General features: G+C 43.1%; 1 protein-coding gene across 1 annotated transcript in view; it reads right to left on the bottom strand.

Moving 5' to 3' along the window:
* The window catches only part of PPFIBP1 (PPFIA binding protein 1), a 106,339-nt gene that overhangs the window by 38,577 nt on the left and 50,979 nt on the right, over positions 1 to 16,783 (bottom strand). Inside the window, 10 exon segments of the mRNA XM_081927905.1 lie at positions 2,007 to 2,129; positions 5,240 to 5,328; positions 5,781 to 5,892; positions 7,722 to 7,872; positions 7,974 to 8,102; positions 8,569 to 8,710; positions 11,013 to 11,045; positions 12,849 to 13,005; positions 13,977 to 14,006; positions 14,755 to 14,812. Coding sequence (XP_081784031.1) covers positions 2,007 to 2,129; positions 5,240 to 5,328; positions 5,781 to 5,892; positions 7,722 to 7,872; positions 7,974 to 8,102; positions 8,569 to 8,710; positions 11,013 to 11,045; positions 12,849 to 13,005; positions 13,977 to 14,006; positions 14,755 to 14,812 — 1,024 coding nt within the window.

Here is a 16,783-nt window from a genome sequence, read left to right as displayed (position 1 = left end):
AAAATGCCACACACTCTTACCATTAGCCCTCCATGAACGCCACTCCCTCTCAAATTAGGAGCATATTCTGCAAGGTCAACTGACCGCAACCACTCCATCACCCGATGATTGGTCCACTGTGAAACCTCTGATGGTGTGATGTTATTCTGTCAATAAGAACCACATTTAATTTAGAAACAATGCACTGCTTTTAGTTCTTTTTCTTTTAGTTCTGCAGTTAATCCAGCCTCCACTTTTCTTATTTCAATTGACCTTTCTGCCCCAAAATGCTCAAAGCCAAGCTAGATCAAGATCAGATGATGAGCTGTACCTGCAAAATGTGTTATGGGTTAAAGGTGCTTGTAGGCTATCAACCCCAAGTCAAGGTGTTGACTAACATACTATGCCTTCAATAATTTGAGACCCAAATTCCCGAAGGATCACCCCCAGCCTGTCTATTAAGATCAGGATGAGAATCCCTCCTTGTGGGTCTCCTGTTGATTCGGTCAGCAGTGGCCGAGGACAGAGCCTTAGCAGAGGTGGTGCTTGAGCTGCCAGCTCCCTCCCTCCTGGGGTACAACTGGTGTCTACGTTGTTCATCTTCTGGTGCCAATTGAGGACCTATTCACCCAAGCCTTTGTGCGTGGCGATATGGTATAACAACCCTGTTTCTGCAGTCGTAGGGTATGAAAATAGGTTTTTTAAAGCCCCTGGTGGCCTGAAAGATGCCGATGTAGCGTTACATGTGTTGTGCTGGACTGACATAAATGGTGTACCTAATAAAGTTACTATGGAACACCTTCATATAAGAGATGGGATTAATGTGAAACTGCAATTCATATCTGCGTTGAGCCATTCTTCCGCCTCCAAACCAAACAATCCTGTATTATTATTTTTTAATAATATTTTTATTGGGTTTTCTGCAAAGGTAACAAAATCACAACAAAACAAGAAAGCAAACACTAACAAATACTACAACAAACTAAAAATAAAGGGGGGGGAGAAGAAAAAAGTTTGCATCAAACAATGACTTCCATAAAATGGGATTATCTCAATCTCATGACTTCCCTTCTCCCCTGGTTCCTTAAAATTCTTTTTAAACTAGATATCATTTCTATTCCAAATTTCTATTTTAACCTCAAGTTTCTTGTACCATCTCTAAAACTACAAGTGTTTTTAAATTCCTGCTATTTAAGATGTTTGCAATACTTCTGTAAATATATAATAACCATTTCTCATTCTTTTTTAAATTTTGAACAATCCTGTATTTATGACTCATGTTGATCATATGCAGTGCTATTTTTTTTGCCGGAACTCACCATGAACGCCTCCCTTGTTTTCTTATAATGACAATGGCGCCCATCAAAGAGGGGCCGGAGCTGAGTTCCGGTGAGTTCCAGGTGAAAAAGCCCTGATTATATGACTTCATATGTGTGTGTGTGTGTGGTAAATAAGGGCTTGGGGCTTTTAAATTTCACCCACTTACTTCCCACATCTTTCAAATGGACTCTCCTGCATTAAATAAATTGTAAAGAAAACAAATCACCAGGCACAAAGACAATTAGAACAACATGGAGAAACCTGGAATTCCTCATGCAGTGGTCTAGTTCCCCACCTTCACTTTCAAGTCTGGCAGTCCATAAAGGGCTTATCATGGGACATTAACAGCAGCAGCAGCAGCAGCAACCAAAGCGCTAATATCACATTCATATTTTCATAGAAATACTAGTGAGCAAATACTTTGCAGAAAGAAACACCAAAGGAGGCAAACTAAATCTTGATCTCAGTTCTAGAGGTTTAAAACATAATAAGGAATAAGGATATGAATCCATACAATGAAGCTGACAGTCAGTGATCAATGTATGGCCTGCTAAACAAAGGAAGGGATCAAGAGTCAAAGTAGGACAAAATATTCTAGGCAAAAAAATGAAAGGAAACACACAAGCACTGCCTGTCAGAACAAACATTGCAATGAATCAATGAGAGGTGTAAGTAGGTAAGTTAAGTAAGTAAGTAGAAGTGGTCACCTCATCCGATGGTCTCCTGCGCAGACAGTTGGGCTCAAAGTTATTTATTCTTAGAACTTGAATGGCACGTTTGATGCTAAGGTGGTGGAGGACACTCACAACTTTCAAAGACAGTAAGTCATCCTGCATAGGTGATGTGGGGACGGGACGGGACACATAAACGAGATCAAGAACAATAAATGAGACCAAGAAGACTGAAGAGTCGGATACTAACATGAAGGCTGTTCTTAGGATTCCCCTGAGGGTATAAGAACATTAAACCACTTCTGTTGGGTTAGGCAAAGAGCCTATTCAGACCAGCATCCTGTTCTCACAGTGGGCTACCAGAAGCCCAGCGGAAGCCTGCAAGCAGGACTGAAAGCAACATAACTTTTCTCACTTGATATTCCCACCAACTGGAATTGGTGCCTGCAACTGTAGAGGCAATATTCAGCTTCATTTCCTGGCACTGGGTTAGGAGGGAAAACTACTCACTATCCATTTTCCCCACATGATGCCTAACCTAATACACCTCTATCATGTCATCCTCTTACTTGCCTTTTTAAAAACTCAAACAAGTAAGATTACACTATACTCCTCCTCCTCCTACTACTACTACTACTAATAATAATAATCTGTACCTCGTCCATCGGCCTGGGCTACCCCAGCCACTTGGCGGCTTCCAACATACCGTATTTTTCACCCTATAGGATGCACTTTTCCCCCTCCAAAAATGAAGGGGAAATGTGTGTGCGTCCTATGGGGTGAATGCAGGCTTCAGGAAGCTATCCGCAAGCCTTGGGAGCTCAGCGCGACTTCCTGCCGGGCTCCCAAGGCTTGCGGATGGTAGCCTGTGGACTTTTCAGGGAGGTGGGGAAATTCCCCCATCTCCTAGAAAAGCCAGTAGAAGCTGTGCAGCCCCTTTAAAGAGCGTGTGGGTTCTGCGGGAGATGGGGAATACTCCCAGAGCTTGTTGGGGCTGGTGGGGGAAGGCTTGTGGATAGCAGCCTGTTCTGGGGGCTGGGGTCGGGGGAAGCTCGGGCTTCCCCCGCCCCAGCCCCGCGCCTGGGGGGGGGAAAATATTTTTTCCCTTTATTCACCCCCCCAAAAAAAACCTAGGTGTGCCCTATGGGCCAGTGCGCCCTATAGGGTGAAAAATACGGTATATAAAAGCATAATATAGAGGGCTGTGTTCAGATGTCTTCTAAAGGTTGTATAATTACTGGTCTCCTTAACATCTGATGGGAGGGCATTCCACAGGGTGGGCGCCACTACTGGGAAGGCCCTCTGCCTGGTTCGCAGTGAGGAAACCACCTGAAGGCCTTTGGAGCTGGACCTCAGTTTCTGAGCTGAATGACAGGGTGGAGATGCTCCTTCAGGTATACTGGGCCGAGGCCATTTAGGGCTTTAAAGGTCAGCACCAACACTTTTAATTGTGCTCAGAAACGTACTGAGCCAATGTAGGTCTTTCAAGACCAGTGTTATATGGTCTCAGCAGCTGCTCCCCATCACCAGTCTAGCTGCTGCACTCTGGATTAGTTGTAGTTTCTGAGTCACCTTCAAAGGTAGCCCCACATACAGCGCATGGCAGTAGTCCAAGCAGGAGATAACCAGAGTATGCACCACTCTGGTGAGATAGTTTGCAGGCAGTTAGGGTCCCAGCCTGTGTAACAGATGGAGTTGGTAGACAGCTGCCCTGGGCTCAGAATTGACCTGCACCTCCATGGACAGCTGTGAGTCCAAAATGACTCCTAGGCTGGGTACCTGGTCCTTCAGGGGCACAGTTACCCTATTCAGGACCAGGATGTCCCTCAAACCATCCACCCTGTCCCCCAGAAACAATACTTCTGCCTTGTCAAGATTCAACCTCAATCTGTTGACTGCCTTCCATCCTCCAACTGCCTCCAGACACTCACACAGGACATTCACCACCTTCACTGGTTTCAATTTAAGAGAGAGGTAGAGCTGGGTATCATCCGCATACTGATGAACACCCAGCCCAAGACCGCTGATTATCTTTCCCACCAGCTTCATATAGATGTTAAAAAGCATGGGAGAGAGGATGGAGCCCTGAGGCACCCCGCAAATGAGCACACTCTTACCCCAACACCACTTTTTGGACACGGCCCTAGAGGAAGGAGTGGAACCACTGCCTAACAATGCCCCCAGCTCCCAACCTACCTAGATGATTCAGCAGTATACCATGACCAATGGTATCAAAAGCCACTGAGAGATCCAGCACAACCAGGAAACATGTATGGATTAAATTCCCCCCACATAAACCTTCTTTGTGCACCTCTTCTGTTCAAAGTGTAGGAATTCTTTCACTATAGACAGTGAAAGAAAAATCCTAGGATACATTTGTATTTATTTTTTACTTATTTCATTTTCTAATATTTACATCTTGCCTTTCTTCCATCATGAAACCAAAGGTGGCATGCATGTGGTACCATTGACTGCCCATCCAAAATTGACCAGGACCCAGGCTTGCTCTAGCCTCGCTCATGTGGTGGGGCTTTTGTATCCTCAGAGCATAGCCTGGTGAAAAGCCAGTGCTGTATGCTCTGGTTTTGAAAACTCCTACTGAAAGCACACCTAATGCTGGTCACTTCTGTTCTTGTGCATGGAGCCCGCTGTTCAGACTGGTGCTCTGCCATGCGGGTATGGACAGAGGCATAACGTGCTGCTTGCAGTCAGTTTATTCCAGCAGTAGATTATACACAGCAGTTCAGCTGCGTCATTAAAAGACGGTGTTACCACTACAATTAAAAGATTATTCTGTACGCTCCCAGTACTGATTATGACTATTTATACAAAGACAGTGATATTCATGGAACTCTACATGCAGAGAAAAATTTGGACAGATACCTGTCCATGCAGCATTAATTCAAACTTTGACAGTGGAGAGAAAATGGAGGGAGGGAACAAATAAGAGTTATAAGAGATGAATGTGAGCAAATGCAGCTCCTTGTGCTTGGAGGTCACTGCAGGTGAGAATGATGATTGCAGGATTCGGCAAGGGACTTATGGAAAAGGTGGGCTTTGAAGAGAGGGGATGGATAGAACAGGTACCAACTGGGCACATTTCCACAAATAACAGGAAACATGGAAGAATGGGTGGAATTACTTTATGATAGCAGGAGAACTTTTGATGGGGTGGAGGATTAGGATACACGTGTTTCAGTGGAGAAGGAAGTCAAAATTATGGTACTCTGAATGATAAAAATGACAGGAAGAAAAGGACACTTGCTTACAATAGTCATATAATGAAGCATGCGGCCATCAACCTTTCCTTCATCGAACTGGGTCTTATACTGGGGTAGTCCAATATCATCCAACCACCCTGAAAATAAAAAGATACAGTCACTATGCATTGATTTGTGGCAATCTGAAGGCAGGCTTTTTCAGTGGTGGTCCCAGTGCTGCAGAATGCCCTCCCTGTTGGAATATGAGAGACCCCCATCTGTATTGGCATGTTCAATGCGATTGTTTTATGATGTATTTTAAATATGCAAGAATTTAATAATTGATTTTCCACTTGTAAATTGCAAATTTGCTTAACTAAGTATTTCAGCTTTTTCTTGGACAGAATGTGTGTTACTTAGGTGCACAAGTACACTCTACCTTTTGTTTTCCACAGAAACTACCCACAAACCTGCCTAGAAGGAAACTTAAAACAAAGCAGGCACAATGCTACCCTGTGAGCTGCAAAGTGCACACAAGGCTGGGGGACGTACCCAGGCAAACTCTTCACTGCCTGAGGGTGAAATGGCAAAAAAAGTAAGAAGACATTACTTGTAACCCAGTTGTAATCCAGTTTTCCATGGTTGTTCTCTTCTTCTGATCCTAATGCCTGAAGAGCGAGCTGAAGTTTTTTCCGGTGCAATGGATGCTTTATTCCAAGTTCCTACATGTGGGACAAAAACCAGCTTGCATTTAAAAGATACTTGTATTTGCTGCTAAAACCTCAGTGGAGATAATGGGAAACCTTGTTGAGTGTCTCTATAAAAATGAACTTTACGTGACAGTTGCCCATTTACTTTTACCCTCCTGCAGACCACAATGGAGGGGAAAGAAAACTTCCCTCACCCAAAAGTGGGGGTTAACTGCCACCTCCCATCCTGGCCACAGCAAACAGCCTTTAGTGGGGCAACCACTACAGCCAAGGAATCTTCCTCTCCAACACCACAGGATTGCCCTGCTAATTTCTCTACCCATTCTTGTTTGACTATTTTTTTTTTCTATAATAATAATGTATTTTGTTTCCACTGAAAAGGAGCCTGAATGTCTTGTAGCTCCGGTGTTAGAAACTCAGCTATATAAGGGAGGCGTCAAGTGGCTTCTTAAACCAAGGTGGCCGTCACCAAACCAGAATGTCCAGTTGCCATTTGGGGGCATGACGGCTCTCAAGTCTTATTTTTCAAATGACGGACTGATTGTGATTAATTCTCAGTTAAACATCTGGCTGGTTCAGATGACCACCTTGAGCTAGGTTAAGAGCTTTGAGAACTTGAAGAAGAAAAGTCCCTTGATCCAGGGACAGTCCACATATATATTGGCCTATTCCGACCTCTTTTTCTTAATGGGGACACGGACCACTCATAACGTAGGAATATTCTTCACAACTGTGAGCAGAGTAGTGGGATGAGGTAAGTGAAGACAAGCGATAACAATTAGCTATAACATTTTCCACTGTTTCTGCTCAGGCTGCACAGAAGCAGCATTTTAGTTCCTGAAATTCTTTCTGATTGTGCAGGTAAAATATAATGGATAGAATTCTACAGGATGTGGTCTTAGTGTGTGAACACAGTCCAGAGCCAAGGATCCACAGACATGCAGCTCCAGGTGGAGGTGATGTGAGGCACCACCCTGGTACCCAGGCATCTTCACTTGGTCGCAAGTGGCTAACAGCCCAGAGCAAAATGTGCCTGATGCCTAGGGAATTCTGAACACTGAGTACCTCCCATTCACATTTGATGGGAGCAATTGGTCATATTGGTTCTTTTAAAGATGCAAGCATGGACCAAAAAGATTTATTGAAAAGCAAATGGAGCAGGGAGACCAGGAATGGCTCCTCCATAAGGTCTGGTCCAGTGAAACCAAGTGAATCTGGGGGGAAAGCACACGCTCGTGGCGGGGACAAAAAGTGAGAGGCATATGTGCATTGCAACCAATTTGTCACCAATTTCACAGTGCCTTTGCACAGAACCCAAATGGACTGGGGCTGCAACACTCAGGCTAGGGCTTTTCAGTAGCAGTGTTGCAATGACAGAAAACTCTCTTCAAGGAAGCTTGCAGGTGGCCGTGCTACTGCTCAGTTTCGTATGGCCAGTGATAATTGTTTGTTCCAGGCATTTTAAAAGCGTGAGGGTGCATTGGAACTATCTGCATATTGTTGCTATTCTTACATTTTAATGGTTTTTTAAAAATTGCATTCCAATCATTCTTGTACAAAACCTTGAGCGTTTCTATAGAAAAGTGATGGATCCATTTCTTGTTTTTCAACAAACTGCATTTTGGAAAAAAGCAGCCCACATCCATTGCACTGTATTTTCTCATAGCCCAGGCTGCTGTCACTGGCTGATAGTACACCAGTATACCTATCCAGGATGGTTTCCTTCTGTTAAACAAATACTTTAGCCACCATTTAACATACACAATTGGGTGATTTGACACAATGTTGTAATTGCCACTCAAAATTCATATGCAAGAAACAAGAAACATGTGGATCCTTACCTTTTCTAAATCAGTCTGAGAAGCTTGCAAGAGAGTCTGACCAGAAAGTATCCAGTGTTTGCCATGACCTATGTAAGAACCCAAGCCCTGTTCATGAAGCCAGTTGCAAACTTGCTCCTTTGTCCATTTAGCAAATGGCATGTCCAATTCACTAAAATTGAGAATGTTAGAGAAGCGTGACACATTTAAAGCCTTTTCCTCCAAGTGCATGCATAAACATAATCTAAAAATTTAAAAGTATTTGGGTCTTACTTATTGGTTTGTCCCAGATCTCTCGACCAGCCTAATCTTGGTCCTGCTGTTGCTCTTATTCCTCCTCTTTTGAACTCAGTCTCTGTCATGTCATCTGGATTAAAAGTGGTAGACTGGCTTCTCCTGAGTCTAAGCAAAGGCCAAGATAAGGGAAAGCCATTAAAAGAAGTATACAATTTGCAGTATGAAGAGTGTAAGAAGAGCCATCTAGGGCAGCTTCCTGTCTGCCACAGACACCAACCAGAGAGGGTGAAAAGCTCACCTGCAGCACTTAAAGCACTGTAAAGGTAAAAGGTAAAGGACCCCTGGACGTTAAGTCCAGTCAAAGGAAACTAGGGGGTTGTGGTGCTCATCTTGCTTCAAGCCGAGGGAGCCGGCGTTTGACCACAGACAGCTTTCTGGGTCATGACTAAACTGCTTCTGACGCAACGGAACACTGTGACGGAAGCCAGAGCGCACGGAAGGGGGCAGGCAATCCATCCCTAAGCGTAGTTAAGAAAAGCCCCAGCATCGTATTCACCTCAGCCTCAGAGGGGAACTCTGGACTGGCATGCTCTACTTAACAGCATAATGAATTGAGTCATCTCCCAGTTACCTTCCAAACAACTTCTTGATTCCTCTTGCTTTCTTTTTGGAGTCAGGAGAAGGTGGAGTCAGAGGCCCATCCGCTGCACCTTTTGGTCGAGGCGGCAAGCCAGCCAAATCGAGGTGGTCTGCAAATCCTTTTTCTGTCTCAGCTATTAAAGAAAAGAAAATCTCAATTAATAGTATGTCAGTCTGTAGTTCTTCAACTGGATTACCTTAAGTTTCCATTTCTAATTTGTGAAACAACCTTGGCTAAAAAGTCACATGAATGGAAAGAAAGGTAATTTAATTGTGTGCTCCTTTACTTGGCATTTAAAGTATCATTCAATTAAAGATCTTCTTAATAAACTAATACTGATTATTATCTCTGCTATGGCTGATCTTTATCCCATCACCCTTTATTACAAAAGTATACAATACACTAACTATAGCCCTAAGGCAGACACATGGTAAAAATGTGTATAGCTTCCTGTGACTGTCTGGAAGGCAAAGGCTTCCAGCAATTGTGTTGACAGCCCTTCATGTATCTGACAAAGTCCAGGAATAAGGAGATATAGTGAATACGGTTAGGTGATCATCAGCAATTAATAATGTAACACTAGATGTGCAAGAGATTGATACAGTGCAACTGTAAACAAACAAAAACAAAAAAGCATACCGCCTTTTAGACCTGATGTGGGGAATTCATGGCCTTCCAGATGTTGCTGAACAACTCGCTGTCATCCCTGGCCATGGACCATCCTTGCTGGGGGGGGGGGGGGTTCATGGGAGTTGTACTTCAGCAGCATCTGGAGGATGAAAACTTCCCCACACCTACCTTAGGGGAAAACCCACTTTAGGAAGAAGCTGGAAACATTTTTGTTTTTATAGGCTTTGAAATGTCTAATTTCTGTTGCTATTTTGATTTTATAAAATGTGTCTGCTGCTTTTAGACTACATAGTTCTAACTTGTATTTTGCATTGATCTTGATCATTTTTAACTGTAGTGATTACATTTTTGTTTCTTTGCAGTAAGCCACTCTGGATGCTCTATGAACAGAAAAAGGGTTTAAAAACATTAACACTAATAACTCCTCATTGACATTTATGTTGCTCTAGCATCAGCGAAGCCAATAAAGTCATCCAGGACTGGAACTATTTCTGAAGCTGCTGACAATCCCCCTACTACTGAGCAAATAATTTACAAAATATAATTAACATTTAGGATTGGGCGAACAGCTTATTTACATACATTTGTTTATTTTTTTAAAAAAGCTAAGGATATATCAGCAGTGCAATGCTTCAGCAGAGATGTGCCAGCAAACGCCATACAAATTGGGATAGAAAACAACAAACCAACAAAATGCCAAGTTCCTCTTTTCACGTTACACAATATCAAAGCCAGGTTTGCCAGTAGAAGGGCACTCACCAGAGAGCCACAGCACTAACTCCCAAATGACCACACATGTATGATATGTGTGTTTGCAAACACACTTGTCCTCACCTCAAGCTGATAGTTTACCATTTTACATGGGACTATTAGCTGCATAGCTAAACATATATGCGTGAACTCTCTCTACAAGAAGCTTAAAAAGAATGCTCAAAAGCAATGACAAGAATGCTACCATATAAAATTATTCAAAATAGTAAACAGTAATGGCCAAAAATGAATTATAATGCGTTTATTTGCAAGTTAGCCAGAGCAGCTATGGAAACACTAAACTGTTTGAAAGAAAAAGTCATTGATACCCGAGATAAGCTATATAGATAAGTCAAGCAGACTGCTTGGATTATGTGAATGGAGGCCATGTTACGTTGTGAATATACTTCACTGTTTTGATTCTTTAAAACCTGGAATTCTTACACTGGGTCCTAAATATACTGGTAGGAAGCAAGTTCCATTGATTTCTTTGTCCCATGTTGCCTTCTCATTTGTTATACTACAGCAACATGGTATCCTCCAGATGCTGTAGGCTGAAACTCCCCACAGCCCCACCCAACACGGCCAACAGTGAGGGCTGATGGGAGCTCGAATCTGACAACATCTGGAGGGCATCAGCTGGGGTAAACTGCACAAGGGTCTGCAACCATCCCTGTGGGAGGAAAGGAACAAATAAACTGGTATCAAGGAATACTTGGACTTGCTCTTCTTTTTATATAACGCAACTTGGGGCATGATGCCTGAGGCATCTCATCTCCTTCATGCCAAAGTTGCCTCTAGGCAAAAGCACATTTAGTCCCTCTTACGTCAGAAAGATGCTGCGATTCACTTGGTTTGGATTTTCTCAAACACTTTTCTATGGCAGTTCTTGTTAGTATAGGCCATTACAACTAAACAATGCAGCCAGATTTTAGTAGTGTGCATGAGCGGCAAAGAAATGGATGAACGTTCCAGTACAGAGGTCTGCATGGCCGTGGCTGAGCAATAGCAGCTCTCAGAACATGGCGCCAATCATGCATGCAGGTCTACTATACCTAAGGTGGGTGCACTTGCACTTCGACTGCGATCTTCAGACATCCAAATAACGCACATAACCACACGCAGCACAAGGGGGAGGAACATACCCGGGGCAACAAGATAAGACAAATCAAAACATGACAATGGCAAGACAAGGGAAGAAGAATTCCCCCCCCAAAACGATGCATGCATAACACAGAGAGCTAACACACAAAGAGGCCAAATGAGAATTAGCACTTATTCCATTGCTCAAACCAAACAATTCAGGAAGAGTTTTGAGATCTACAAAAACAGAACAATGTGCAACAATTACCTTCCTACTACTTCACATTTAAATATTTCCTTGCACGGTTCTTAAATATCTCTTTCCAATATGATTTGTTTGCCGCTATTTGCAGTGGAAAGGCTGCATTACTAGCACATACTGGCATTTGCCTCTGGCAGGCTAGGAACAAAGGCAGGCTAGGAACAAATGTTTCCTGGTTCTGCTGGATCTCTCAGCGGCTTTTAAGACCATCAACCATGACATCCTTCTGGACCGTCTTGAGGGGCTGGGAGCTGGGGACACTGTTATACAGTGGTTCCGCTCCTTCCTCCTTCCTTCCTTCAGAAAGTGGTGGTGGGGGATGAGTGTTCAGACCCCTGGGCTCTCACTTGTGGGGGCCCCAGGACTCCATCCTCTCCCCCATGCTTTTTAACATCTATATGAAGCCGCTGGGAGAGATCATCAGGGGGTTTGGGCTGGGTGTTCACCAGTATGCGGAAGAGACCCAGCTCTTCCTCTCTTTTAAATCAGAACCAGTGAAAGAGGTGGATGTCCTTGTATGAGTGTCTGGAGGCATTTGGAGGATGGAAGGCAGTCAATGGATTGAGGCGGAATCCTGACAAGACAAAAGTACTGTTTCTGGGGACAAAGGAATGGCAGGTGTGGGGGACACCCAGGTCCTGAATGGTGCACAGCCTGGCAGACATTTTGGATTCACAGCTGTCCAAAGAGGGACAGGTTAATTCTATATCCAGGGTGGCTGTCTACCAGCTCCATCTGGTACGCAGGCTGAGACCCTACCTGCCTGCACACTGTCTCGCTAGGGTGGTACATGCTCTGGTTATCTCCTGCTTGAACTACTGCAATGTGCTCTACGCGGGGCTACCTTTGAAGGTGACAGCTAGACTGATAACTGAGAGCAGGCATCAGGACGTATAATGCTGGCCCTAAAAGACCTACATTGACTCCCAGTATGTTTCTGAGCACAATTAAAAGTGTTGGTGCTGACCATTAAAGCCCTAAACGGCCTCGGCCCAGTACACCTGAAGGAGCGTCTCCTTCAGCTCAGACACTGAGATCCACTGTGGCGGTTTCCTCACTGCAAGAAGTAAAGCAACAGGGAACCAGGAAGAGGGCCTTATCGGTAGTGGCACCCACCCTGTGGGGCACCCTCTCATCAGACATCAAGGAGATAAGTACAACCTTTAGAAGACATCTGAAAGCAACCCTGTATAGAGAGGTTTTTAATGTTTAATACTTTATTATATTTTTATATATGCTGGAAGCTGCCCAGAGTGGCTGGGACAACCCAGTCAGATTGGCACGGTACAAACAAATTGTTGTTGTTACCACACAACATACCCAATTACCACAGAGAATTTACAAGAGTGCAGGAGAATACATGCTTTACTTGCCCATTGTTCTGCGAAAGAACTGGAATCCATAGCATTTAAAATTTTGTTTCATCTACTGATGAAAGTGGTTCTTGTTCATATGTCTGCATCTCCCCATGAAATATGCCAGTGGAGAATATCTTCCCCTAGTTGAAATATAGATAGTGGAAAAACTCTGCCTTTACTGAACCTACCCAAGTTAGGTGCACTTGCTGTCCTTTTGCTACTTTTGATCTTGAAAAAGCCTCGCCCAAAGGAAGACCGGCCCTTCCGAGTCCCAAAGGCATCTTCTTCACCTGGGGATTTGGGAGGGAGGGTTCCATATTTGCTGCTCTCCATCGATGCTTTGCTCTGTTTGTTCAGGAAAAGAAAAGTTAAAAATCCGCCATTGTACTCAAGCGTTCAGCAACACATGTGATAAATTAGTGCTTGCAGCTGGTTGCATACGAAGTAGCCTTATACTGAATCAGACCATTGGTCCATCTAGTTCAATATTGTCTACCTTGATTGCCAGCAGCTCTCCTGGATTTCAGGCAGGGGTTTCTCCTTACCTGGAGATGCCTGGGATTAAACATGCAACTTTCTACATGCAAAGCAGATGCTGTACCACTGAGCTACAGCCCTGCAACAGGTTGTACTTGCAAATTACGGAGTGATATCTTCTGTTTAAAACTATTTTGAATAATTTTAAAAGGCAAATTGATTCATAAAAATGCAAGTCTTTAGAAGAGGGGTTGCTAATCTGCAGGTGTTGTTGGATCCCAACTTCCATCAGCCCCAGCTAAAATGGCCAACACTCAGGGGTGAAGGGCCACAGGTTAGCTGTCCCTGCTTTTAAAAAAATTAGTAAGCAGGAGTAAGAGATACGTCTACTAGGCTTAAGATCTCCATCCCCCACCCTCGTTCTGTGTATGTTCAGAAGGCACAAGCACACAACTCAAAGAAAAAAGGCATTGCATACTCTGGTGTTCAGCATGTGCTTCTTACCAGCATGCTGGTACTGTGGTAAAGGGGAGGAGGTGCTACCAGGATGCTACAGTAATTTGGAGTCAATGACTGTTTTCTATCACCCAAGGCTTCATAAACTATGTGAAACAGTGAAAGAACAACAGTTTTGGTGTGAAGATCCTGGTTCACATTAGGCCAAAATTGACCACTGCACCAGAACTGGGAAACTCTGGCTTAATATTGATGAGCAAGCCAAGAAAATGAGCAAGGATATAATCTAATTCCATCTGCTTCATCGGGACTTAGGGGAGTGCAACTTTCTCTGGATTGCGCCTGCAATTTCTTCTTTAACACACAGAACAGAGAAACATTACCTTTTCCTGCTTCTGCCCAGACTCTTTGTCCTGTCAGGGAAAAGTTTGAAGCATTAAACACTTTAAATAAACTTTGATTCAATACATCCAATTAATTTCAACTAAAACATGTTAGTCTACTTACAACATTTACCAGAGTGTATTAATTTGGCTGCATACAGGGCAGCCTATAAAAGCATTTTAAAGGTTTCAGAAACTCCTTATTTGAACAAAACTGAACTGCAATTATTAGAAAAGGGTAAGATAATATTTTCTTTGAGAGAGCCTTTGAACAGAGTCTAAGTCATAAGGATTTATTGAACAAATGGATATATACATCCAAAGGAACATACAGCCCCGCTTCTTTCCCCATGATTTGAGATCAGACAAAAAGAGCTTGTTTTACATATGCAAGTCATCAGTTGATATATTGCAATCATCATGTGTGAGCTACACCTCAGAGGAAAGAACTGAACGAGAGGGAAAGACAGATGATATTCAACTCAATAGTTGTGCTAGTCCAAGGATTAGCACCAGTGCAATTAGGTTTTCCCTTTCTCCTTCCTGTGTGCCCCACCTCATCGCCAAATCTGCTCCAAAGGTTGGGGGGATGGAGTCAGAACAGATATAGGGGGAAGATGTGGGGAGGAAAAGGGGGAAGTATTAGTTGCACAAAAAGAAACTCTTGAACTGATGGAACATTTTGCTTAGTGCTATGCTGAATACAACCTACAAGTTGGGTCAGCATTTTTAAGAAACAGCTAACGGTTAATTTAAACAAAGACATAGGCCTACGTACATCAGACACTTCTTTCTTCAAGTTTCCAAGACTGCTGGATTTTTGCAGAGCTGAAGTTCTAGAATCACAGGAAAAGAAAAATAAGTAACCGATCTTGCATCCTGAACACAATCTTTTAATAACAATAAAGGTTAAAGCAAGATGCAACTTTATTTAAACAGAGGAAAGGGGGAAGAAAGGGCAAGTTAAAGCAAATTTTGTCTCCCTCTCAACTATAGTGACACCTATATGAATCTGAATGGTTATACAGTCGTACCTTGAAAGTCGAATGGAATCCGTTCTGGAAGTCCATTGGACTTCCAAAATGCTCAAAAACCAAATTGCAGCTTCTGATTGGCTGCAGAAAACTCCTGCAGCCAATCAGAAGCTGTGGAAGCTCCACTGGACGTTTGGGTTCCAAAAGAATGTTCGAAAACCGAAACACTCACTTCTGGGTTTGCAGCGTCCAGGATCCAAAACGTCAGAGTTCCAGAATGTTCGGGATCTAAGGAATGACTGTAATACCATTTCATTGACCACTACCAGTAGATTATACCAGAAAATGACTTCTAGACCAAGAAACACCATGGTTCAAATCTTATTACGAACTGAGTAGATAGCTATAGACCTATTATCTCGCTTACCATCCATCTGCAAAAATGAGGATATTAAGGGCTGAACTTTACATGACAAGAAAAACATGTGGTTTTCTACTCCCACATATTATTTATTGAAGATGCACGCTGTACCCCTCCAAGACAATTTTAATCATTTCCCCCAAAACTGAAATAAACCTGGCTGGGAGCAGCCTTTGAAGGTGATAATAGGCATGGGAAAGGTTAAGAAACCCTCAGTTCCCAGTTCACAATAAAGAAATTCACATAAAAATTCATCAACATCTTTCCTAATAACTTTGTATGTAATTTTGCCTAATATTCAGTGCACATTTTTGCAAGCAATTCTCACTAATATACACATTCCCCCTTAATATATGCATTTTTGTAAAAACATTTTCAGTTTGAGAACTGCATTGCAAAATTCAGGTGAGTGTGAATTCCAAAGAATTGCTGGGTTTTGATTCACATATTGTTGCAGATTGCGGGATGAATTAGGTAGGTGTACATTAAAATGCACACTGAACCAAATTTCTTTCCCAACACTAACTTGCAGTGATATGTACACACACGCAGCATTCAACACAAATTTCCCATTTTTCAAGCTACATGCTGATACACCCAAAACATCAAATTGCATGCTATTTTTCAGATTGAGGGTATGAAGGCATCCAAAACTGTAGCTGTTCAATGTTTCAGACATGCGGTCAATGAGCATGCTTTTCTGTTCTGCATTTCATGTACTTTAGAAGCCATAGCGTCATTCAAAAAGTAAACCACCATTTCATTGATTACAGAGGCTGAAGAAATGTATTCAGAATTGCAACCTAAGTATAATACACATGCTTGAAACCCAGAAAATTGTGTACTTAGCTAATGCAATTGCTTTTTTCAGCCTCTCTTCTCCCCACTGCTATGACATTTGTGCACTTTCCAAGTAACTTAGACCTACAATCCTACACATACCTATTTAGGAGCAAGTCCTGCTGAAAATAGTGCAACTTACTTCCGAGTAATTGTGCACTCTTAATTATGTAGCAGCAGAATTGGATTAATCCTGATGTGGGCCATTTTAACTTTTCTGCAAGAGCACCAGCTCAATTCAAACATGATCTGTGATAACCAGGTCTCCAAATACTGTATTTTTCGCTCTATAGGACACACTTTTTCCCCTCCAAAAATGAAGGGGAAATGTGTGTGCGTCCTATGGGGTGAATGCAGGCTTTCGCTGAAGCCTGGAGAGCGAGAGGGGTCGGTGCGTATTGACCCCTCTCATTCTCCAGGCTTCAGGAAGCTCTCCGCAAGCCTTGGGAGCCCGGCGCGACTTCCCTCTGGGCTCCCAAGGCTTGCGGATGGCAGCCTGTGGACTTTTCAGGGAGGTGGGGGAGTTCCCCCATCTCCTAGAAAAGCCAATAGAAGCCGCACAGCCCCTTTAA

The sequence above is a fragment of the Podarcis melisellensis genome, assembly GCF_964234715.1.
Source record: "Podarcis melisellensis genome assembly, chromosome: 10".
Classification (NCBI taxonomy): domain Eukaryota; kingdom Metazoa; phylum Chordata; class Lepidosauria; order Squamata; family Lacertidae; genus Podarcis; species Podarcis melisellensis.
This window is presented reverse-complemented; position numbering and strand designations above follow the sequence as displayed.